Source organism: Bos javanicus, chromosome 4, assembly GCF_032452875.1.
Source record: "Bos javanicus breed banteng chromosome 4, ARS-OSU_banteng_1.0, whole genome shotgun sequence".
Classification (NCBI taxonomy): domain Eukaryota; kingdom Metazoa; phylum Chordata; class Mammalia; order Artiodactyla; family Bovidae; genus Bos; species Bos javanicus.
Genome location: NC_083871.1, coordinates 93,891,515 through 93,916,621, shown reverse-complemented (window position 1 = coordinate 93,916,621; position 25,107 = coordinate 93,891,515). Strand labels below are relative to the sequence as shown.

The 25,107-nt window shown below is 42.4% G+C and overlaps 2 protein-coding genes across 10 annotated transcripts in view; both read right to left on the bottom strand.

Moving 5' to 3' along the window:
* STRIP2 (striatin interacting protein 2) overlaps nt 1–1,316 on the bottom strand; it is a 49,070-nt gene extending 47,754 nt beyond the window's left edge. For 2 of the 3 annotated variants that reach the window (XM_061414680.1, XM_061414683.1), the window contains exon 1: nt 1,096–1,316. In XM_061414680.1, the coding sequence (XP_061270664.1) occupies nt 1,096–1,224 (129 nt within the window). In that variant the 5' untranslated portion in view covers nt 1,225–1,316. The remainder of the gene's footprint in view (nt 1–1,095) is intronic. The other variant, XM_061414681.1, reaches the window with a different exon arrangement.
* A 5,068-nt stretch (nt 1,317–6,384) lies between these two features.
* AHCYL2 (adenosylhomocysteinase like 2) overlaps nt 6,385–25,107 on the bottom strand; it is a 191,703-nt gene continuing 172,980 nt past the window's right edge. For all 7 annotated transcript variants that reach the window (XM_061414673.1, XM_061414672.1, XM_061414679.1 and 4 more), the window contains 9 exons: nt 24,751–24,814; nt 24,183–24,271; nt 21,092–21,162; nt 18,882–18,976; nt 13,589–13,687; nt 11,598–11,666; nt 11,399–11,477; nt 9,868–9,988; nt 6,385–9,470 (listed from right to left, as the gene is read on the bottom strand). In XM_061414673.1, coding sequence (XP_061270657.1) covers nt 9,464–9,470; nt 9,868–9,988; nt 11,399–11,477; nt 11,598–11,666; nt 13,589–13,687; nt 18,882–18,976; nt 21,092–21,162; nt 24,183–24,271; nt 24,751–24,814 — 694 coding nt within the window. In that variant the 3' untranslated portion in view covers nt 6,385–9,463. The remainder of the gene's footprint in view (nt 9,471–9,867; nt 9,989–11,398; nt 11,478–11,597; nt 11,667–13,588; nt 13,688–18,881; nt 18,977–21,091; nt 21,163–24,182; nt 24,272–24,750; nt 24,815–25,107) is intronic.

Sequence of the window (25,107 nt, the reverse complement as noted above, 5' to 3'; positions counted from 1 at the left end):
TTTATCTCATTTTGACTTTATCATAACCTTCTGAGGTAGGTAGTATTAACCTCATTTTACAGAAGAGGAAACTGGAGCTCAGAGGTTGGCAATTTGACAGAAGTCAAATGGAGAGTAGATGGCAGGGCTGGGATTCAAAACCTCAAAAACCTGGTCTGACTGACCCCAAAGCCTGGTACTCCTGGCCACTGTGCCGTATGTATGATCTTGGGCAAGCTGCTACTGTCTCCCACTTCTGTAAAAGCCAGGGCTGAAACCAGGCCTGGGTCTGGTTTCTACAGACCCTTTGACGTCTGACATCTTGTGGTCTGTTCCGACTCCCGGCTCAGATCCAGTTCTACTCTTGGCTACTTGATGGAAACTGGCTGGATGAAGGGGGTTGGAGAGGTGATGTTAATTCACTCCTTTCATCCTCCTAGTTAGGATTTAAGAACAGAGAACATTTACACCCCTATCTATTGGTCTGTATCCTGGAGTAGGTCCACTCACTCGCTCTGGAACTGACCCGCCTGACTCCTGTCTCATTATAACCCTTTCGAGGAAGGGGTACTGATCCCATGGAAAGCGCTCCTTCGGGGCCAGCCAGCACACGGGGGTAATGGGAAGGGCCGAAGTCCCGCGGCTCCTCTGATCGGCGCGGGTAGCCTCGGAGTGGGAGGGTGGCGGCCCCCCCACCACACCAGCCCCTCTTCACTGCGGCGGGGATCGGGCTTTCCACCCCTCAGGCCAGTCCCTTCACCACCCCGCGCCTGTTCCCTCCGCTGTAAACCAGCTTGACGAATTCCCACTTCACGGGGCTACAGCGATGAAGCGAGATAAATAACTGAAAGTATCTGGGACACTGGATATCACGCTCTATCTTCGCGCCCCCAAAGGGAAGGCTAGAGGGCCGGGAAGCCCCCGACCCGCACGAGGAGACGGGCGGAGAGGGTCAGGGGCTGCAAAGCCGGGAATTCAGGCTGCGGTTGGCCCCGCAGGTGCCCGCTTTGCGGAGCGGCTCAGGGCGCGCCGGGGGACGCGGCCGAAGCACCTTAGCCACCGCTTCCCGCCCCGGGTGTCTCCCGGCCCTAACTGAAAGCCCTCCGGGCTCCTCACCTCCGACTCCCGCCGTTGGCTTCTGAATGCTTCCCGGCCCTTAGGCGCCGCCGGCTTCCCTTTCCCGCCGCCGTTGCCGTTGCCATTGGTTGGCGGGTTCCCAGCCCCCGGCGCCGCGGGGTCCTCCATGCCGCTCCAGTCTGCAGCCCCGCTTTGCTTCTCTGTGCTCCCTGCCCCAGGCGACCCCGCCGCCGCCGCCGCAGCCGCGCGCTGGGAGCCCGGCCCCGCCCCCTCCACAACGATTGGCTGCGACCGTCATCCGCAGCTCCGCCCCACAGCGCGATTGGCTGTTACACTTAGCCGAGTGGGACTTGGAGGTGGTGGGGGGCTCGTTCAAGGGATTTTTCTTCCCCTCACCTTTTTTCCTCAGTCCTGCGGCGTTACTGGTAAGCCTGACACTCCTGGGTCTGTTCCCAGCTCCACCTCCCAAATCCTGGGCCTTGAGCTTTAGCAGGTTAGCTCTACTTCTCACTTGGTGTCCCTCAGCCCCCACCCCCTCCCAAATAGAGATTTTTTCGGGGAGCTCTAGTCTCCGCTTCCTGCTCCACTGCAGTGTCAGTTTCTCCAGTATCACAGACCTCTGCCCCCCAAATCCTGGTTCCTGAATACGTCCCAAATCCCGCTTCAGTCTAAGGGGAGGGATGGCACCAATGGTTAGTCAAGGATACTGCAGGAAACCAGGGACTCTCTTTCAGGCAAACTCATTCCACTTGGAGTGAGGACTTGACTGGGAGACTGGAGGTTGAGGGATGGGGTGGGGCGTTTTCACTTTACAGAAATTTCTGGTGCCTTACCGAGTTGTTCCTGGCCATCTGCCTTTCTCAGCTCAAGGGGGGTATCTTTCTCCTGGTATGAGCTAGGGAGTAAATGTTGATTGGAGAGCAAGCCCCTACCCCAACCTGTTCCCCAGTCCTTTCCTTCACTCTAGGATCCTTCCTAAGGGCTGTTACCTGGGGCAGATGAGGCTGTGTGGTTTGCCCACTCTAGAATTTAACTAAAAAGAATCTTATTGTAAATATGTATACAATCTGGGATGGTGATCAGATCATATCAGTCGCTCAGTCGTGTCCGACTCTTTGCGACCCCATGAATCGCAGCACGCCAGGCCTCCCTGTCCATCACCAACTCCCGGAGTTCACTCAGACTCACGTCCATCGAGTCAGTGATGCCATCCAGCCATCTCATCCTCCGTTGTCCCCTTCTCCTCCTGCCCCAATCCCTCCCAGCATCAGTCTTTTCCAATGAGTCAACTCTTCACATGAGGTGGCCAAAGTACTGGAGTTTCAGCTTTAGCATCATTCCTTCCAAAGAAATCCCAGGGCTGATCTCCTTTAGAATGGACTGGTTGGATCTCCTTGCAGTCCAAGGGACTCTCAAGAGTCTTCTCCAACACCACAGTTCAAAAGCATCAATTCTTTGGTGCTCAGCTTTCTTCACAGTCCAACTCTCAGATCCATACATGACCACAGGAAAAACCATAGCCTTGACTAGATGAATCTTTGTTGGCAAAGTAATGTCTCTGCTTTTGAATATGCTATCTAGGTTGTTCATAACTTTCCTTCCAAGGAGTAAGCGGAAGCCCCAAATGAGCAGCCAGAGGGCAATGGGTAGAATTGGGGGAGGGGGGTTGTTGAACTGCCACTGTGTTCCAGACATCGAACTTGACTCTTCGCAGATCTATCATATCTCTCTGACAGGTTTTCATTAATCCAATACTACTGATAAAGAAACAAGGACTCTCAGAGACTAATTACTCCTTGCTTGCAGCTCGCAAGCTCAGCTGCGAACTGAGATTGTAAAGAATCCGCCTGAAATGCAGGAGACCCTGGTTTGATCCCTGGGTCAGGAAGATCCCGTGGAAAACGGATAGGCTACCCACTCCAGTATTCTCAGGCTTCCCTAGTGGCTCAGATGGTAAAGAATCCACCTGTAATGCAGGAGACCTGGGTTTGATCCTTGGGTTGGGAAGATGCCCTGGAGGAGGGCATGGCAACCCACTCCAGTATTCTTGCCTGGAGAATCCCATGGACAGAGGAGCCTGGTGGGCTACAGTTCATGGGGTCACAAAGAGTTGGACACAACTGAGAGACTAAGCACAATGTAGTTCCCAAGCTATCATATTCTATCTTGTTTCAGTGTCTCTCACTGGAGGAAACTCTGCTCTTCTCTTGGCTAACTTCTTGCTTAAAAATTCTATTTAGTCATCACCTCCTCTTCCAGAGAGTCTATCTTTTGACCCTCAACCCACTCAGGCTGTGCTAGTGTCAGTCAAGTCTGGCTGGATCCACAATCCTCATATTTTCTACTATATCCCCAAAGTAAGGGGCCGAAAGGAATTATCCCCCTTCTTGGATCATTTCTATCTTTCACACTTTCTTCTGCTAATTAGTAAGCGACAGATCCAGGCAGAGTTGAGAGAGAGCACTCCTTGGAGCTTTCTGAGTTCCTTTCTCTCCCTGGTCTCCAATATCTCCTTACTCTTCCCACTCATAATTTTCCTTTCCTCTCCCCACCTCCCACCCACCTCAACCTGGATATAAGCTCTTTGAGAGTAGCTTTTGTTCATCTGTGTTTGCTTGTTTCTGTGTTTAACACAGGCTTTCCTCTGTACTGTCGACTGAACAATGTCTTGTGGGGGGCTGTCCTGTGCATTGTAGAATGCTTAGCACAATCCCTGGCCTCTCTTCACAAGATGCCAGCAGGACCCTCCCCCTACTTGCGACAACCAAAAATGTCTCCGGATACTGCAAGATGTCCCCTGAGGGGCAAAATCTGTGCTTGAGACCCACTGGTTTAAACAGAATTGAATTGATATGAATTTCCAAGAAAGTCTCTGGCTCAAGGCCTAAACTACTTGATTCTGGAAATTTTTTTTTTTCAGGGTAAAATTTTGTTAAGCTCTTAAAGATTCATACTCTGCTTTAAAATTCACAACCCACGCCTAGCTCATCACTGCTTCAATGTGGTAGGCCTGCCACAGCATAGCCTATTGGGGCTTCTTAATGAAAGAATTAATTTTTCTACCTTCCCTCTTCCCTGTACCTCTCCTCCTAAGCAGTCAGAGCTCTAGGATTGACAAGCCCAGAACTTCATATTCTTTTGAGTCTAGTCAATCAGCAGGATCCCCAACAGTGATGGCAGACAGGAGTGGCCCCTTTGGAGTCTTTGTTCCTTTTCCAACCTATCTTGAGAGTGAAGGGAGCAGAGTCATCTTCAACTGGGAATAGAATTGAGGACAGCAGTCAGGTCCCCTCTGGCCTGTCTGTAAAGCCATTTGCTGAGCCTAGAGCTCCATCTGGCTTCACTTTGGGAGATGGGGTTTTAAAAAGTGGTGCTATGGAGATTACAAAGAATCAACATGGGGGGAGAGACCTCACTCCAGTATCTTTTCCACACTAGTCGAATGGGAGACAGTGAAGATCAGACATCTATCTGATCATTAGAGGCCCAGACTCTGAGAGCTTATCATAAAGAGGAAGATATCTGGAAACAACTACTGGAAGAAGTAACAAGGAACCACAGATTAACTTAAAACGGAAACTGTAGGCCACGGAATTGGTACACACTGTATTTCTTTTAGCTTATTTGTCAACAAAGGAGTGGTAGCCATCAACATCATTGATCACAGAGGTGCCCATAAATATACCTTGGAGCTAATTAGGGGCTGGTGTACATCTTGCAGAGATGGCTCCTGTGCTAGTTGTTTTTAAAACTACATTACCACTTTCCCTGTCCCAAAACTTAGGTATTGTGAGCTGCTGGCAGAGGGCTAGAGAAAGGTATAAATAGGTATAGTTACAAGGACCAAACATGCCCATTTCCCCCATAAGCACTCCACTTTAATCCAAAGGGTCAGATTTATGATTAAATAGATAACACCCAGTACTGAAAAAGCTTAAAAATAAGACTGCAGGAAATCTTAAAATACGTGGCTTTGAAGATATTGGGAAGTCAGGATAAAATAGTAGGAAAAGGATAGAATACCCTCCTCGCTCCATCAAGAACACATGTGGCTGTAATAAGGCGATTGAGGCTGTAGGGCCCTAGACTGAGATAAGGAATTGGTATTTATACCAATTAGGTGTCTGAGTGTCTGCTGGGTCTTTAAGCAGTATTTTAAAAATGAAATCAGGTCATTAAATCTTTAGGAGATAAACATTATCCATTTGACAAACAAGAAAACTGAGGCTCTGAGTGGTCAAATAATTTGGCTGAGCCACACAACTTGTAAATGGTAGAGTTGGTCAAGTCAGCCTGACCCCAAGCTCTTTCCACAATACCACAAGATAGAGAAACTGCACTGCAGTGGGTGGCCTGGAAGGACCCTGTGAACCTAAAACAGACCGAGGCACTCAAGTTTCCATCTTTCACAAAAGAGTCAAACCTTGCTGCAGTGGAGCAAACCCTATAGCTGGCTCACAGGCTCCATTGCTGGCTGCTGCATCTGCTTTGAGAAAGGGCCAGCTTTGAGCCATTACCAATTACCTTACTACTATATCTAGCCAAGGAGAAGAAAGGAATGTGGCAGAGAATTGTCTCTAAGGCAGGTTTTACCTGACTAAATCATAATAAGGGGATGAATCCAACTGCTTGTTCTTTCTCAACTCGCAGTAGAGTACCAAGATGGTTTATCCAGCCCCATGGCCCTTAGTTTAGATACAGAGGTCACAGAGGTGTGAGATTCCAACAGGGAAGAAACCATCTTGCATACAGGATGTAGAACTAGTTTAGGTTGTCAAGTAAAGAAAGTGGCTATCTTTAGTGGCGATTTCTCAAAATAAGAAAGAACAAATAGCTGGACTGATCCTTTGGTTATGATTTAGTCAGGCAAAACCTGACTTAGAGACAATCTTCTGCTAGATTCCTTTCTTTTCTGGTTAGAGGTAGTAGTCAGACCCTCTAGTCAGGATCTTTGGGGCCCAAACCATAGGATGCTGCCTTTCTGTGCTCTCCAGCTAAGGGCAGCACAGAGAGGCTTGGGGAACCAAGAACCAGGCTTTATTTAGTTTCTCTGCCTTAAGCCTATATGTCTCAACTCCCCAGAGGGGTGGCTCCAAGAAAGCAGGTTCTTTATACACATAACAGGGTGGGAAGTGGGGGGAGGGTGACATTTATGACTGGATTGATCCACCACGGGATAAGGGACTCAAGGCTAAGGCCGCCTATTGGTAAGTGCTTCAGCTTTTCATATCCTTGCGCTACAGCGGGCTCTCTAGCCCGTTGCCCAGAAACCTCTCTCATCTCTGAATTCCTAGTTTACTGAAGCAAGGAATACTCTCAGTACCAGAATCCATTTTAAGAATATTTTATTTATCTTTTGAGATTACATATTCATTATTGCTGATCTAATACAATCACTTAGACATAAAGATTTCCAAGAGCCTCTCAGAAATGGCAATCATTAGAGGTTTTATTTCCTTTCAGTAAGATGACAATGAGAACTAGATGATTATTTATATATATATGTATGTATATATAGTTTAGAACTTGTCCACATATAATTTGCTGGTGTTGCCTATTTTTTTCTGTAATTTTCCTTTATTAAAAAAGCTTAATGCAACAATGCATTTTGATTTCTTTTTTTTTAAAACCATGACAAAGTTAATTTGGCGAAAACCACAGGAGCAGCAGTTTCAGATCTGTTCAGAGAAAAGCCAAGCAGCAGAAAAGCTTCGTAGGAGCATGTGGCCATGGGGAGCCGTGGCCATGGGGAGCCGTGCTCATATAGGAGGGAAGGATTAGAAGCCAGGAGGGCAGAGGGAAAGTAGACCATATACCAATTTTTTTTTTTTTTTAATGAGAAAGAGAAAATATTTCTATTAAGAAGGCAAAAAAAAATCCTTGAAAATGAGCACAATTCATTGCAGAGAAAATGGTAAGACCTTACAGGCCAGGGCCACATAAAAAGAGATCATTGGTCTTCTTTCCCAGGCTTCCAGATACCTAGAAATGCATTTAAGGTGAGAGCTTAAGATGCATCCAGATACCCAGGATGCATCTAAGTGAGGGAAGAAGACACTTTTGTTCTGATTACCTGGGCAGAAAGAATAATGACCGAATTCCAACACCAAAGTAGAACCCATATACTTAGGAGGCCTGGACCCCCTTCTCATTAATGGTCATGACACAGAGTCCCCAGAAAGAAAGGACGAGTGGTCACCTGAAACTCAGGCAAACACCTCACCATGGGCAGCAACCTGGGCAACCTAACCTAGCAGCCCAGTGTGGCTCCTTCTTCATGTGGAATGGTCTCTTCACTATGGCAAGGCGGAGTATGCGCTGACAGGATCAGCACATGCTTGTGGGTTCCACAGGCAGCTGCCAGGCTTTGCTGAGAAACAACAGGTTATGACTTTTGGCTTAGGAACATAATAGGTTAGGGCCCAGATATCTGCCTAATAGAATCATCTCTGGATATAAGATGAGATACAAATCTCATCTTTTGAATCTTCTGCAATTAATCCAGTTAATGAATACAAAAGCCAGAACTGGGTAGGCAAAAGGAAGAACTGAATGGCCTAGTGGAATTTTCAACATTTATGATCTTCTCCATGAAAAAATATAGCCACGTATATGGCATTTTTCCAGTACTTGCTAAGATATATGGCCTCTGAGGAACCAGATTCTATGAGTTGAGACTGTACTATTTAATGAGGCAAATAGCCATTTACCTAAGGTCTACCTTCCTACCTCCAAAAGGAAGGTCATTTCCAGACTAGCTCTGTGGGTATATGTGAAGAGCAGGAGAAGTTAGAGAAGGTAGAAATCGGAGGGCAGAATTAGGTTGGGAAGGTTATGGTGATTCTGGGTGCTCTGTTGTTTCCTTGAGTCACCCTAGTCTTGAGACTTTGAGGCAGACCAGGATAAGAGAAAAAACAGAAAAACAAACAGTGTTAAACAGGATTGGCAGAGGGGAAAAGGACTGATTTCATTCCAGATACCTAGGGCCACTCCAGACTTTACCTCTTGGAACCAATCCGGTCCCAATGGAACCCTTGAGACTAACAGGTCAGTCTCCAAAAGGAATTCAGCTCTTAGGTGGGACACAACATTTCAGGCTGCTCATATTACATTTTTTTTTTTTTTGTAATTTCAGAGTTTACTTAAGAAACTACCTCCAAAACACAGAATCCCAAGATAGAAAAGGGCAGAACATAAAGTGATATCCCAGCAGAGAAGAAAGACCACAGACCAAATTGCAGAGACATTAGATCGCAGTTTCATCAATGGCAATGGCCAAAGGGATGAATATTTGATGAGGTTCAAATTAGTCAACCTAGCTGTGATCACATAGATTCAGTTTACAGTGTCTTCCCTGTATAGCTTAGCCAGTTAAGCTTCAAAGCCCTTCCCAGGAGACAAATAAATATATTCTGCTTCTTTAGGGTGCTGAGCTGTGGGCTGCATTTCTGAAGCCCTGATCTCCCGGGTCCCTTGGAAAGTAAGCCACTTCCTGCTCAGCTTTAGAAGGAGTTTTAGGCAATTGAAGGAAGTTTCTGGAAGCAGTGTTTCACAACAAGCCTCCTTTTTTCTGAGATAGTGCCAATCTGGAGGGGGCCTCCTGGGAAACTATCCAGTTAAATGACAAGGAAGTAAAATTATGGGCCCCAGTGGGGCTGGCCCTCATTTCCTGAGCAGAGGCTAGGTGGGTTAGAAAGATGGCAAAACAAATGTCTGACAAACATCAGAGCTGCTGAGGAAATAGTAGAGGCACACTCCTCTTGGAACCTGAAAGTGTTAAAATGGACATAAATATTCAAGGGGAAAAAAAGGAGTCCTGGGTAAGGAAGGAGACTCCCAGGAAGCACAGGCACAGCTGAGATCTCGGTGCAGTTTGCCAAAGACACAACACTCCTTCCTTCCCAGCCATTTTATAAAGAAGGCAGTGATAGTGAGGGTCAAGGCTGGGAACCCAGGCCGTGTTAACTCAATGGCTTCCAAAAGGCCTCACCTGGGGAAGGGCCAAAGCTAAGAAAGGCAGCTGCTAAAAATTTATTCCAGAAAACCCCAGAAAACAAGGAGTCTGAAATCCACAGATGAACTCCTGAGCCTGGACTACAGAACGATGACCAGTGCTGAGGATTCTGAGTCAGTGGGGAATGATGCAAAAGATGCACCGGGAACCCCATTTCTTTCCTTCCTCAGCCTGTCCCCTGTGGCTCTCACAGCCCTTGGGACAGCAACCACACTCTGGGCCGAGGAGACAGGCACAGGATTCTAGATTTTAATAAATAAATAACCTAACATAGAGGGTGAGCACGGCGGGCAGCTTATTGGAGAAGCAGTTTGCTGGGTTCTTTCCTGTATAGGAGTGGAGAAAAGACTTGGAGTTGTATTCCTTAAAACTTCTGGCTTGAGTTACAGGAACTTAATACCTATAGGGAAAAAGAAAGATGAGACTGTGATGTTATCAGCTTGTGGGGATGCTGGGACATGAAGGGACTGCCTAAAGGTGTAACGAGGAGGCAGGCACTTTTCTGGAGTGCGTGGTGAGGGTAGATAAATGCAGTGCTTTTTCATATCAATGAAAAAGGTCAGATTTTCTCTAGACAGGGGTAAACATCATATCAAGAAGATGAAATGACAAATCAAGAAAGGGAACACTATTTAATGTTTGGACATGGCTTCAAAGAATCCTTTGGGGGTGGCAATGGGGAGAGTGGGTTTATTTTTCTGAGTTCATGGAAATATGGTGATGGATGCCAAGACCAACTCCAGTGCAGGAAGCTCATGATTACCCAGGCTTCCCCATTTTTAGGGAGTTCAAGGTACCTGTAGTAATTGGGCTTGAAGGGCCCATTCTTGTTGAGCCCTAGATACTTGGCCTGTTCATCTGTCAGCTCAGTCAGGTGGGCATCAAAGGTGGGCAGGTGTAGGCTGGCCACATACTCATCTGAAACAGATCACACAAGACCTGGTATAAGCATTCATGCCTCTTGTCTGGCTGTTCTCTCCAGCCTTAAAAAGTGGAAAGTGTCAGTCACTCAGTCGTGTCTGGCTCTTTGAGACCCCTTGGACTATAGCCCGTCAGGCCCCTCTGTCCAGGGGATTCTCTGGAGTGGATTGTCATTCCCTTCTCCAGGAGATCTTCCCAACCCAGGGATTGAATCTGGGCCTCCTGCATTGCAGGAAGATTCTTTACCATCTGAGCCAGAGAATGTCCCAAGACACCTTCTAATTCTTGGAGCTCAACTTTTGCTCACTGGACCCCAATTCTAAGGAATGGTTGCTTGGGCTTAAGCCCAGTGCTTTTCAAAAGCATAACATTTCTTCCTTACAAGCTATTTCAGCCTGGAACCTTTCCTTCTCCACAGAAAAGTGAGCGAGAAATGAAAGCAGCAAATCAGCCTGAGAATGCAAAAGAAAGGATGGGAGAGTGGAGGGACTAAAAAACAGGAAGCTCCTGTGTTAGTTCTGCCCTAAACTTGATACTCTGGGTCACTCAGGAAAACTAACACCTGTGGAGCTCTGAAAAAAGTGAGCGAGGACCACCCTACACTATTGGCTTTGTTTTCAGTCCCCCTAGTTCTTAGGGGTTTTTAGTTATATTCAGAATTTTGTGTCACTTCCTATGTATTGGTTTGGTCTCCCTAACTTCATCATACATTCAGTTATGGACTATTAGACTTCTTTATATTCATCCAAAGTGTCTACTAAAGGGAGAATATATTGACTGCTCACAGTTGCTGTGCATCTAATGCTGAAGCAAAACAAAACCAGAAGCTCATTTACTCCCCCGATTTTTGGTTTGGGAGTTTATAAACAGACTCTCAGTTCAGGCGCTTGTGACAGTATTCTTTAAAAATTTAAGGCAGTTTAATGTTTCTCTTATATGAAACAGCCACATAATTAAACTCTTAACAGAAGCTGTTCAGAGTCTTTCCTTTGGCCTGAAATAACAGGGTCAGAGTTAGGAGGCGGGAACAGAAAAGTTTGGTAGGGCCATTCAGCAGCCCAGGACTGGAGCAAGTCAGATGCCACAGGATTTTCCTCTCTTTTGGGGGGAAGACTTTTTTTTTTTTCCTTTGAGATTCTCTTTTTGTATAATAGATACTTTGAGAAAGTCCTAAAAATTCATAGACAGGTAAACTAAATCACAGCAAAATGTCCTGACTTCATCAGGGCAACCTATTTGGAAAATGTGATAAATCAACTGGGGATGGAGTATAGGAAGTCTAGCTCCTACTTTACAAGATGCAAATATCCTTTTTTTATTCCTAAGAAATATAATGTCCCCCAACTTCACTTAGTCTCTGACTCTGAGCTACTTAGTAAGGAAGAGGATAAAAAAGCTCATGCTTACCCATTTTCTTGGGCAACAGGTAGACATCTTGCTTATAGCGACCCTCGGGAGCATTGTAGAGCTCTATCAAGGCTAGAGCCTAGAAAAGCAGAGATGGATGCTGACAGGCCACTCACAGCAACCTACCTTGTTTCAAGTGAAACCTTCATAGGCTAGTGCCCTTCTCCAGCCCACTGCTTTCCCACTCTGGAGGCCTTACCTGAGTTGTAGCAGTGATTGAGAGCACAAATGTAGGCACTGTGGAGCAGCTTAGGTTCAGCAGACGGCCCTAGAGTGCAAGGGTTAATACACATAGGGGTTGGTTAGACAGAGTCTCTGACTTGGTGCAATGTGAGAACATGATTGCCATTTTCCAAACACTTCTCAACTAACATGCTGGACAAAAAGCAGTTGTTCAATCAATGGAAATGAACTGGTTGACCTTTGAGTGAAATGTTAAAAAGTTCTGGAAAATCTGAGGAAGGTAACAAGATAAAAGATCTCTAGGTTTATGTAAAAAAGAATGGAAAAAAAATAGAGGTGGTCACTTGACACAGAGGCTTATGCCAAGGAAGGCTATATTTCCCTTGAATTTTTACTTTCTATTACAGAATATCTTCCTTCTGGGGCATTGCTATTGCTTTGAAAAAATGTCCTAAACAACGATCTGGTAAAATTCAAGGGCAATCTCTCCAGGTTGTGATGGGAGATATTTTTTGCTTTAGGAGGCTGCGATAGTTTTTGTGCTTCTTCTTCAGCCTGCTTCTCCTGAATTCAAGGGCAGTCATGTATTTCCAGTGGGTGATTCAGAGAGTTAGAAGGACTAGAACCTTACCCCAATGCCATCCTTTACTGCTTTATTTCCTAGGAAGCTTGACCACAGTTTTTGCTCAACCATAGTAGCCAAAAACAACTGTGGTGCTAGCTTCTGTCACCAAAATTACTAGATGGAACCTCTCAGGGCAACTAGAAATAAGTCACCAGACAGTGGGCTGACTTTAAAGCAGTCAGTGAATATTTAACAATCTGCCCATCCTCTCCCTGTACGTACTCTTGTACATATGTTATAGATGCCCTAAAGTATTTGAGAAGGTGAGAAAAGGTGAAGAGAATAGGCAGAATACTCCAAAATTTAAAGGTCCTTAGGTGAATACAGCATATGTTTTACATTTTTATATTGTTTCTTTAATTAAGAAATAAGACTGAAGATCAAAACTAAGGAAAGTATTAGTATTCTCCTTGTAACCTTGGTATCTTTCCCTGAAGAAGGGAAAAGTGTCAAGGTAAAAATGGGGCATTGTTACCGCTGTCAGAAATCTAGGATAGGGAAGAGAAGCTGTCAAGAAAGGGAATGTGGCCAAACACTGACATGGAAGTCTAAGTGGAATGAAAAGCAGACTTCCCTGGTGGCCCAATGGTTAAGACTACACTTACAATGCAAGGGTTGCAGGTTTGATCCCTGGTTGGGGAACTAAGATCCCACACGCCATGAGGTGTGGCCAGAAAAAAAAGTGGAATTGAAGTCAAAAGGAAAGCTGAACTAGAAGTCATGAACGTGAAAGTGAAAGTCATTCAGTCATGTCAGAATACTGGAGTGGGTAGCCTTTCCCTTCTCCAGGGGATCTTCCCAACCCAGGGATCGAACCCAGGTCTTCCCGCATTGCAGGCGGATTCTTTACCAGCTGAACCACAAGGGAAGCCCAGAAGAAGTCATAGGGAATTATCAGTCACACGACCAATACATAACTGGCTGGCTCAACTTAGGGGAATGGACACTCAGAAACAAGGAACCTATTAGCAAAGACAGGACCTTCCCAGAGTTTGCCTAAGACTGTCTTAGTTACAGTCAGGAATATCTACTTTGTGCCTACTGATTAAACCATCCCACAAATGACATTATCTCTTTGTAAGCATCACTCAAAGTGTCAATGGTTCTACCCATTAATTCCTTTTACAGTAATGTCATTGTCTGACTCAACCTGCAGAGTGACATGGAGACAGGATAATTGGTGAAAAGTGGGGAACCAAAATAGTTTTCTTAATTGCTGAATGAAAAGACCTTTCACAATTAGATATAAAATCCATTTGGTAAAGTAGTTAAGCCTCTTCTTAAGAGGAGTTGAAAGCATGAGAGAACGTGAGGGAGAGGAGACCTGGGTACTGCAGTTTCTCCTGCCAGGGGAGAATCGCTCTACCAGCTACAGATCTTACCTCTGCCAACAATACTATCCTCTTGCCGTCAGGCCATATTACATGATCAACTTGGGATCTCACTCGCTCCCACGTCAGTTCGGGTGTCCGCAGACTTGCCTGGAACACATACAGCAAGCACATCATCAGCTGTGCCAAGTCCCACTTTTTGGATGGAAAGATGTTGAAGGGAGCCATTTCAAATAGCAAGTTGAAAGAAGCAACCAACATGCCAGATGGAGAATACCTGTCCTGGGTTGATTAGGACTGTTCCATTTCAGGGGATTTAATCTTAGGCCCAGCCAGGGGAGGGATCACTCAGGATGTCATTCCACAACATATATTGTGCGCCCACTCTCTGCTGAGCACAGTAAAAGGTGCTATGGGAAATACAAAAGAAACCAAAGACATGGTTTCTGCCTTCAACAAGCTTGTACTTTGTTTCGGGACACAAAACAATACATTTGTGAGGGGATAAATGCCTTTAATACTTATGAAGCAGCATGCAAACAGTGCAAATTAATACAGTGCAAACTGAACACGTAAGTGCTGAAGAGACACAGGAAAAGGAGGGTCAAAGCTGAGTGAGATTAGTTAGAGAAGGCTGAATGCCCTACAAAGAGCATGCGGGGGCCCAGGGTTCTGCCCTCATGTTCCAACGTCCCAGGTTCCACCTTCTCAATGAGGGTGGTTCACCCTAAGGTTACAGAAGCTTTGTGACCTAGGTGCAAATGTGAGGTAGCCTTTAGAGCAATGCTTCATGGTAGAGTAAAGCTCCCAATGGCTCACCCTCCTTCCATTTCTGTATAGTGTATATTCCGAGAACAAGAGAAGAAATGTTAAGTTTATTAACGGCAGCAATCAAATAACAGTCACAGGGTTTAGACTTAAGACCACAACTTCCTTCTTCCAAGAGGCAATGCCTAAAATAGAAAGGGAGTCTGTACTCTAAGACTCATTGGCTCAAGTTGGTAACACTGAGAAGTTCTGCCAAATAGTAGTTTTCAGACAAAGAAAGAGAAACACTAGTTATACAACAATCATTTACTAGAGTATATACTATATTCTAGGCATTTTAGCAAAGAACACTATTATAGATAAGACTGTGGACTCCCCTACTGGACTATGAGCTGTTTATTGACAGAGACTGTATCTTTTCTTTACTAATCTAGTGGGAAAGAAAGACATATAATTATAATTATATTCAGTATATTTAGGACTTTATTAATGGTCTGGACCAGTTCTTTATTAGGTAAATGGGAAATATAAAATCTGTTGAGATGTCAAGTTTCATAAATTAGTTCAACTTTTCTAGAGGGCAGTTTGGCAGTAGCTAACAAAATTATTTATTTTACCTAATCAAATCACTTTGCCCAATCAAATTCACTTTTAGGGCTCTATCTTATAGAAATACGTGTTCAAGTTCAGAAATATAAGTGCCCAAGAATGTTTAGCCCAACATTATTTGTAATAGCAAAAAATGTATATCAACATGGGAATGGCTAAGTAAATTAGGATAATTCCATACAATGGAATATAATATAATTCTTAAAAAATATTAGTAGATCTGTATTTGTTAACAAGAAAACTATACATTATTGTTAAGTGAAAAAATCTAGTTGTAGAAATAATATACTATAATCTCAATTTTGTAAATTTTTTACTCCTTTAAGATATATTTATCAATATATTGCTTGAATTTTAAATTAAGCAAGCATTACTTTAAAATTAGAATTTTAAAGAGAAATTTTATAAATAAACACTGTAAATAGAATTTTAAAAGAATTTCAACAAATAGGCCATTTTGGGAAGTTAAGGATATACAAAGTAATTCCTTAGCTTTCAGAAATATTACCATGGAGGACAATAATCATGTAGAGACAAGAGATAATCCTTGGTAACACTAGCAACTTTTTCATTGAGATAATGGGACTTAAAGTATTTCAAGTTCTTAGTGTTTTATATTCCTAATCTTCCACGGGACAAGCAATCCTTGTGATTGGAAGTAAAGAGCCGACACAATAACAATAAAAGTCTCAAAAAAAACAAACAAACAACAAAAACACAATAAAAGTCTCTTGTTTTAGGAAGTATTCCCTGAAAAAAAAGATATAGTAGAATCAAGAAAAGGGAACTTCTTAGGAACATCATAAAATAATCCATGTTTAGTAGAGGTGACTTATGACAGAACTGGGATGGCTATGATGCAAGCAAAAGACCTGAGGGTTTCAAATGGGGTTTGAAAGGAAACTTGGTTAAGTGACCTCTGGCACTGCCCAGGCGACTCCAATAATCTACTGAAGTGTATTTGCCATTCACACTCCTTGAGAGAAGCATTTCCTATGGCTAGCAATTTTACAAGAATTTCGCCTAGAGACATCCAATGCCTTTTCTGTGAATTTATAGTCACTAAGCAATCTACAAGGAAAAAGATTCTCTATGCTCACTCCCTTCCCAAAGGGTACATCCCACTGTAAAGCCAAGAACAACTGTGGTTCTAGTCCTGTGAAGCATGGAGTCGGTAGCAAGTCTCAGGTGGGAAGTCTGTGGTTGGCAAAAATTTTTGAAGAATGTGCACATAATGGTTTAGCTACTTGAACTGTGAAGCTTACAATCATACAGGTTGTCTGTGCGACACATATGGGTAAGCAGGTCTCTTTTCAAGAGAAAGGAAGTATGTGAAAGAAAGACTTGGCCAAAAGGCAGCTGAGAGTACAATCTCCATCACAGGTTCCCTGAGTATTCATGGTCTTATTTTTCAGAAAATAACATAGGTTTCCAACTCTTTCCATGGGCGATTCCATCTTAAAAATGCAGCAGTCAACGTTTCAAGGTTAGGTTAACTGTAAATTCTTTCACAAAAAAAAGACCCTTACATTTTTTGTCACTAAAAAATCTGGATAAAAATTTACCAAACCATTCTCCTTTGCAGTTTTGCTGAGTTAACTTATAGTGATTCTCCTCTCTTTTTATCACACTCTGCATCCAGTCCATGTAGCAAATCCCATTGCTACACAATATATCACTTCTTCACAATATACTGCTACCTTCACATCACTTCTAACCACCTCCATTGTTTATCCATCCATCTAACCCAAGCTACTGCCTACTGTTGCTGGAAATACTGAAAAGAGTCTTCTATCATCCCTATCACTACTCAAGCTCCGTAAGTATTTCGTCATGTAACAGCCAGGGTACTCTTTTAAAACATAAGTCAGATTTCACTAGTCATCTGCTCAAAACCTTCCAATGGCTTCTCCAGTACAAAGAATAAAATCTAAAGTCCGAGCCATGGCCTAAAAGCACTACATAACCTCCTACCTCCTTGCTGCCTGCCTCTTATCCTCATTCCCTTATCCATTCTGTTCTTGCCACAATGGCATCTTTTCTGTTCCTCAAACACATCAAGCATGTTTCTACCTCATGTTCTTTACTCATCAGCCTCTCTGAATAGTCATTCACGCTATGCCATGCTAAGTTGCTTCAGTCGTGTCCGACTCTGTGCGACGCCATAGACAGCAGCCCACCAGGCTCCCCCGTCCCTGGGATTCTCCAGGCAAGAACACTGGAGTGGGTTGCCATTTCCTTCTCCAATGCATGAAAGTGAAAAGTGAAAGTGAAGTCGCTCAGTCGTGTCCGACTCTTAGCGACCCCATGGACTACAGCCTACCAGGCTCCTCCATCCATGGGATTTTCCAGGCAAGAGTACTGGAGTGGGGTGCCATTGCCTTCTCCGAATAGTCATTCAAGCTTTGTGCAAATGTTATCTCCTCAAAGAGCCTTCTTTGACTGCCCTACCTAAGCAGCATCCTCAATGCACTCATCTTTCTGTTTTACTTCAGTATTAGGCACTAACTGACATAACTGTCTGTTTAGTCACTGTTTCCCACACTAGAATACAAGCTCTAAGAAAGGAGGCATATTGTCCACTGCTACTTCTTCAGCCAGTTAGTACTAAGCACAGAGCAGAGCAAGAACTCAACACAAATTTGCTAAGGAGTGAACGAACATTCTGGAATCCACGATTACTTGAGTTTGCTATTTCCTTAAATTTCATTTATGTGCCCTGTGACACTACCATTGAAGATAGAGTAAACTTTTCCAAAGTGATTCAATCATAGGCTGGACAGTTTAGAAATATTAATATCTTTGACCACTTAATAAAGGGGCAGTATCACACAAAAGTAAAACTTAACCAAAAACAAAAAAAAACCAAAACCAAAAAATCCCCCACAAACCTCAAAAATAAAAACTAAACAAATTACTCATTATAAGCAAAATATCATGGTAAGACAAAGTAATGGAGTCATGCCACTCAAAAACCTCAAGGGTAGAAAGAGGCTCTGGTAGGTTGTTTTTTTCCCAGCTATTTTTAATAACAGAAGAATAGAACACAGAGTTAAAAAGAGAAACCATTTAAAACAGATGTCCAACAAGCTCCCAGTATATCCACTGATCCTTACCTGGCAACGCTGAAGCTCAATCAGAGCAGCCCTCAGTGGAGATGAAAGCATGCTTTGCTTGAGCCATTTACCCAGAGAGAAATATAGCTGTTCCAGAAAAGTGCCAGAAAAATGTAAAACCAGAGGCAAAGTCACACTGAGAGATACTTTGGTAAGTCTAATAAACAGCACTTCTATTAACTATTACTTGGGCAACTTGGTAGGATCAAGTGTTCTGTTGGATTGGAAAATTTTTGATGACTATAATAAAACTAGAGAATCAAGGTGATAGATTTTCCAGGTTTGAGGAACACATGCTACTGAACTGATTGTGACACCTGGAGATCCAACACTATAGTTTGGAAAATACATTAAGGGAAGAGTTAGCACCATGAAAGAGGGAGATAAAGAAAAGAAACCACAATATTTGATAGACACAGTCAATCTTAAGCAGTATTCTCATTCCAGCCTATAGATTTCTCTGCCTTGACTTGTTTCCTTAGACCAACCTACTTGTTTCACTTTTATAGCAAATTCAAATATCCCCCAAATACTGATTAGCATACTGATTCACATTTATTATGTCCTTTTTTGCTCTTAATCCTAAACACAAAGATGAAATGGCTTACAGTACAAGTAGGCATCAAGCTTAGGTGGAAAAACAATCATTTGAAATGATTAAGTTGAGATGAAGAAGCTTTGTAGAATCCATACACAAAGGCCAAAAGGCTAGTGAGTGAACAGACTGTGAACAGCTCTGCCAGTACAGCCATGTTTAGGATGGCTGGTGACCCTGCTTCTTCTTCTAGTTTATGTTTCTTGGGAAAGAGGGAAAAAATAAAAGCCCCCAGTGATGAGTCTCTTGATCTTACCACATCAATCTCCGTGTTGGAATGTCCCATGTTACAAACAATGCAGCTATTCTTCATACGATCTAAATGCTCTCTGGTTACCACATTCTTATTACCTTAAAAACAGAAGAGATATCCACATGAAAAGGAATGAAGTTTGACTCTTTCTCATACTATATGTAAACTGAACTTAAAATGGGTCAGAGACTGAAATGTAAGAATTAAAACTATAAAACTCCAAGCAAAGCATGGGAATAAATCTTTGTGACCTGGGTTAGACAATGGTTTCTTAGATAATAATACCTAAAGCACAAGCAACCAAAGGAAAAAATAAACTGACTACATTGAAATTAAATCATGTGCTGCAAATGATACCAATAAGAAAACAAACTGACAACCTATACAAAGGGACAAAATACTTGCAAATCATATATATGATAAAAATTCTTACAGATCAATAATAAAATTTCTACAGAACTCTTACAACTCAAAAATAAAACTCATTTTATTTTACAACTCATTTTTTAAAGAAAGTTTTTGGCTGCACCATGCAGCATGCAGGATCTTAGTTCCCCAACCAAGGCTCAAACCCTGCCTGTGCTGGGAGCTCCCCTGTATTGGGAGCACAGAATCTTCAACACTGGACCATTGGGGAAGTCCCAAAGACAACTCATTTTAAAAATGAGTAAAGGATCTGAATCAACATTTTCAAAAGAAGATGTACAAAAATGTGTTGACATGCACATGCAAAGATGCAAATCAATACCACAATGACACAGTACTTCACACATACTAGGATGGCTATAATCGAAAAATCAGAAAGTAACAAGTGTTGACAAGGATGTAGAGAAACTGTAACTCATGCATTGTTGGCCGGATGTAAAATAACGTAGTTACTTTGGAAGGTTTGGCATTTCCTTGAAATGTTACAAGTAGAGTTATCATATGATCCACTTGTAGGTATACATCCAAAAGAACTAAGGACACGTTCACATAAAACTTGCATACAGTGTTCACAGCAGCATTGCTCATAACAGCCAAAAAGTAAAAACAACCCAAGTGTCCATCAACTGAAGAATGGACATCACTGAAATGTGATATAATCTTAAAATGGAATGTTATTCAGCAATCAAAAGGAATGAAATACATGCTACAACATGCATGAAAGATGAAAATATTAAGCTAGGTATAAAATGCCAGTCACAAAAGAAAAACATAATGTATGGTTATATTAAATTACCCAGAATAGGCAAATCTATAGAGACAGAAAATTTAATGGTAGCCTAGGGCTGGGGAAAAGTGGAGGGTAGAAAGAGGAGTGACTGCTAATGATGTAAGACTTCTTTGGGGGATGATAAAAAATGTTGTGGAATTAGATAATGGGATGTTGTACAACGTTAGTAAAAATCACTGAACTATATACTTTAAAAGGTGATTTTTACGGTATATAAATTACATCTCAATAAAAAGAATTAGATTCTAATGGTTGTATGACCTCATGAATTTGCTAGAAAACAGAAATGTATGGTAAATGAATTACACGTCAATAGTTACTTACAAAGAAAAGAGATTGAGGGGTTGATGTGAAACAAGAACAGTTTCTTATGGTCCCTCTTTGCCCCCAGCACCCCCTTTAGGCTATAAATAATAGTTTTATTCTTAAATATTCTGATTTTCCTCCTTTAAAATAGAGTTATAAAAGAAATGCAATATTCCAATGGAAAGATAATAGTATGTATCTCAGTATAAGGAAAGTAGCCGTATCTCATATTACTCTCTAAAACTCAAAACCTACCTCTTTGGGAATTAACACAGCTACCTTGCCCACTTTTTCCCACCATGAGAAATTTTGCTCTAGCCTTGCTTTAGTTATAGGGACTAGAAAGAAATACACATCACTTTTGGAAGTAAAAATTTTTTTTAAATGTACAAATTTAAGATCTGGCTTCCCAAATAAAACCCATTGGTAGCCATCTGCTAGGTAGCTGAGGATGGACAGAGATATAAAGCAGTTAAAAGGGCTAGAGAGAAACTTTTCCTCTAGGGATGACCTAATGGTACACTTTTGGTCAGATCTCTAAAGAGGTGGGAAGAACAGGAAAGATTGGTTTTGTGGACTACTATCTCTGGCTTTCAGAGTTTGGTTTTGTTTAGAGCATTTCCAGTCATTCTTCACTTGTTCCATGCAAGTGTTCCCAAATGCCATCCCACTGTCTGTGTCACAATCATACCTGTACAGGTAATAACAATATCCACTTGTCGGATGACCTCATTTAATTTCACCAGTCGAAATCCATCCATACTGTAGAAATAAAGTACGATCAGTTAACCTAAATAGGCAGCTGGGAAGCCTTCTGCCACATAACCTCAAAAGCTAGTACCCAAGTTGCTTTGGTACCTACGTCACTTTTTGATATGGCTGGACTATTCTTAGCAGTGAAAAATTCAAGCTGCTTCCTTAGTTCACATAGGACAGAAATAAAAGGTTCTTTCTACCACCGGGACCTAATTCTTCCTGATAATAGAGAGACAGGGTTAACTGTGAAACCCCAATCAACTTCCAGGAAGTGTCATTCTACCTGAGCCTAGTGCCCCACTGAAACTGCTCTCCCCAAGATCATCAATGATCTCCTGGATGCCAAAAGCAAATTTTTCTTGAGACTCTAATATTACTTGATTTCCTCTGTTACATAAACATTATTTGCCTTCTTAAAACTCTATTGTCCTGGAGTCCATGATGCTGTTTTCTCTTGGTTTTCCTAATTTTCTGATTGCTCCTTCTGGATCTCAGTCAATCCTTACATGTTGGTACCCTGTGGGGTGTTCTTTTCCTCTCTTTTTTCAGCATTTATCCATTCTTGCCCCTTGGATATAAATGATGCCTCACAGGCGGCTTATTTTCACATTGATATCTTTAGCTTAGATCTCTCCAAAGCGTCAGAGCCATGGATCAAATTATCCACTGGATAGCCCCTCCTCATGTCCCACAAAGACCTCAAACTTATTATCTTCCCCACTCCACCATGCCTATCTGTCTCTTCTATGTTTTCTACCAACCCTATCTATCTCTTCTTCTATATTTTGTGTCTTAACCAACAACATTGCTGTTCGCCCAACTCTAAAAGTCAAACTATAATGTCCTAGCCTACTGCCTCTCTCTAGTTAAAACTGTCACCAAATTCAGTTGATTCTTTTTCCTTAATTCCTTAAAACCTCTTTAATCTATACCGACTCAATAGAGTTTGAACAAACTCCAGGAGATAGTGAAGGACAGGGAAGCCTAGTGCACTGCAGTCCATGAGGTCACAAAGACTCAGAAATGACTTAGTGACTAAACAACAATCTAGTCCCTCTTCTTTATACATGTAGGCCTGACATTCAGATTGTATTATTCCTTGCTATGGTAAGACTCTGACCCAATCTCATTGCCTCTAAGTTTATATCTAATTCATTTTTCAGAGTGATTTCCTGAAATGCAGTCTGGATCAGGTCACTTGCCTGCTTAAAATATTAATACTTCAGTGAGATTGCTTAGTATCAAGATAAGACAGGAAGACTTAAGTTGATATATGTGGGCAGCTCCATTAAGATTACTTCCAGCTTCTTAAATATAAACGTTATGCTCTCTCCTTCCTAGGAGACCCTTGAAAATGTTCCCTGTACCTGGAACTTACTTTCAAACTAAGAAGTCACTTAAACAAGTTTCAAGACTCAGCTCTATTGACACCTCTTTCTACCCTACCCCGCCTTGCTCTATCTTTTATTTATGTTTAATGGTCATTTTTTTTTTAATTGGAAGTTTTTAAATCTCCTGCTCTTTAGTTAGATATTCCTCCTTTGTGCCCCCACAGAAGCATGTGCTATTTATCTCTATCATTGCCCTTATTACACTGCATGGCGGTTATTTGTCTGTGTGCTTCTAAAAGCAGGAATTTGTTTCATTCTTCCACTCATCCTATTCATTCTCACCACAGAGCAGAGTACCTAACATAGAATAAGTGCTCAATTCACGTTTATAAGGTAGTTTGAATCAGTATCTCAATCAGTATTAAAGCATGTTTAGGTTTTTCTAATAAACCCTGAAAGTGCTAGAATGGTGACAGTTCCCCTTGTGTGCTGGGCCTTGACTTAGACAAAGTCAACACCTCTGTTGGAGAAAACTGTGGGTTGATGGCTAGCATGTGTGAGGAGTGGTAGGCCAGGGGAAATGTCATGCCTCATCTGTCGTGGGTGCCTTCCTTGGGCGGGTTAATGGTAAAGACTGAGTGGGTTATTCAGGCTACAGACACGGGGACTGTGTGGTTGTTTTCAGGGACAGTGGTACTAAGTTGGCCAAAAAGTTCATTTCATTTTTCTGTAAGATTTTATCCAATATTTCTATCCTGTTGAGGGTGGCAAGAGACAATTTTAATAAGTTACCACTTAGTGGGCATGTACTATGTGACAGCCCCTCTACACTGTGCATAGTTATATATTTATTATAATGTATGTGTTAGTCATTCAGTCATGTTCAACTCTTTGCAACACCATGGACTGTAGCCCACCAGGCTCCTCTGTCCATGGGATTCTCCAGGTAAGAATACTGGAGTGGGTAGCCATTTCCTTCTCCAGGGGATCTTCTCGACCCAGGGATTGAACCTGGGTCTCCTGCACTGCAGGCAGATTCTTTACCATCTGAGCCACCAGGGGAGCATTATCATAATAATTATATAATTATTTTCTGAACTTTCATAATTGAGGTAGATAAGATTACACACAATTTACAGATGAGAGGAACTATTTTTTAAATTTTAACTTTGGAATCATTTCAAGCTTAAGAATTATAAGCACAGTACAAACAACTCCTGTGTATCTTTCAATCAGAGTTAGTAGATTTTACCCTTCACTTGGTTTGTCTGACATTTCTTCCTGATCACACTGAGGTGACGCATCTGGGGGAGGCATGTGACAGAAGTGCTCTTTTAGGTGCATCACTTTGGAAAGGATCTGACGCCAGCCTATTTCTTTTTTGATCATTGTTTTCAAAGGGAGAGGGATGGCATGTGGAGCTGGGAAGGGGCTACCTGTTTTCTGACTCAAGGTGTCCCCTGTTACTGCTTGCACAGGAGTTGCAAATTCTAGCTTCTCTGATAATCTCTGTTCTCCCAGAGCAGAGCTCCTAGGTCTTTGAAAGACGGGTGCTTACAGTTAATACCAGCCTCTCAGGATCCAGGCCCCTCCAAGAGAAAATGTTACGTTAAAAGGCCATTCTTTGGAGGCAGTTACAAGATCACATTAGACAGTGCTGCAAAGGAAAAAGCAGATCTCCTTGTGTATGCTTACCAGGCTTGAAGAGCGCAGATGGGGTCGATCTCAGTCACATACACAATGGAGCCCATAGCTTTCAAGGCAGCACAGCACCCCTTCCCGACCTGGAGAGAGGAGAAAGAACGCATGATAAGGAAAGTCACGAAGAAAACAGCTCCTCAAAGCTTCTGGAGAAGTGTACCCTCCTTTCCGCCCCCAAAGGGAATTTCACTGAATAGATTCATGCTTGGGGGAAATAGGAAAAAAAATAAATGAATGCATTTCATAAACAAACTCCTCAGCCCTGCTTAGCACATGCATGTGCACAAGTACACCCACACTCACGATTTATAATCAAAACACAAGCTAAAAGAACATCGCAAACAGCGCATTGGAACAGTCAGAAAATCAACTTAAGGAAAAAATAGCAAAAATGCAAAGGGAAAAAGAAAGATTGTACTTTAACCAGAGGGCTTCTGAAGTTACTTTTTCCCCATTTAAAATGGTAAATGAATGTAGTTTGATGTCCACAGAAGTGAAAAGTTCTAGTATATTTCTGCAAAATACATTTTAAATTCCTAATAACTGAAAGATTAAACCTTACCTCTCCATAGCCACAGACTACCACCTGCTTCCCACCAAACATCATGTCTGTTGTTCTTTTAAGTCTACAGGGGAAGAAAAATTCAATCAGAAAAAATCTCTAGTTTCTCCCTTAAGATTAGATTGAGTCCCTTTGTTTTCATGGTGGGTTTTTTGGTTTTTTTTTTTGGTTTTGGGTCTTTGTTTTGAATGTTGAAAGTAAGCCTGGTTTCTGTTCTAAAGAAACTATTTAATGACTAGAAAGAAAAGTTCAATAAAATATGCATTTTCTGACTCCATGCTATCCAATCAATTCCATCTATATGTGAGGGTTTTTTCTTTTTTTTCCCCTTGTCCTGGGAGTAGTGCAAAAGGGAAG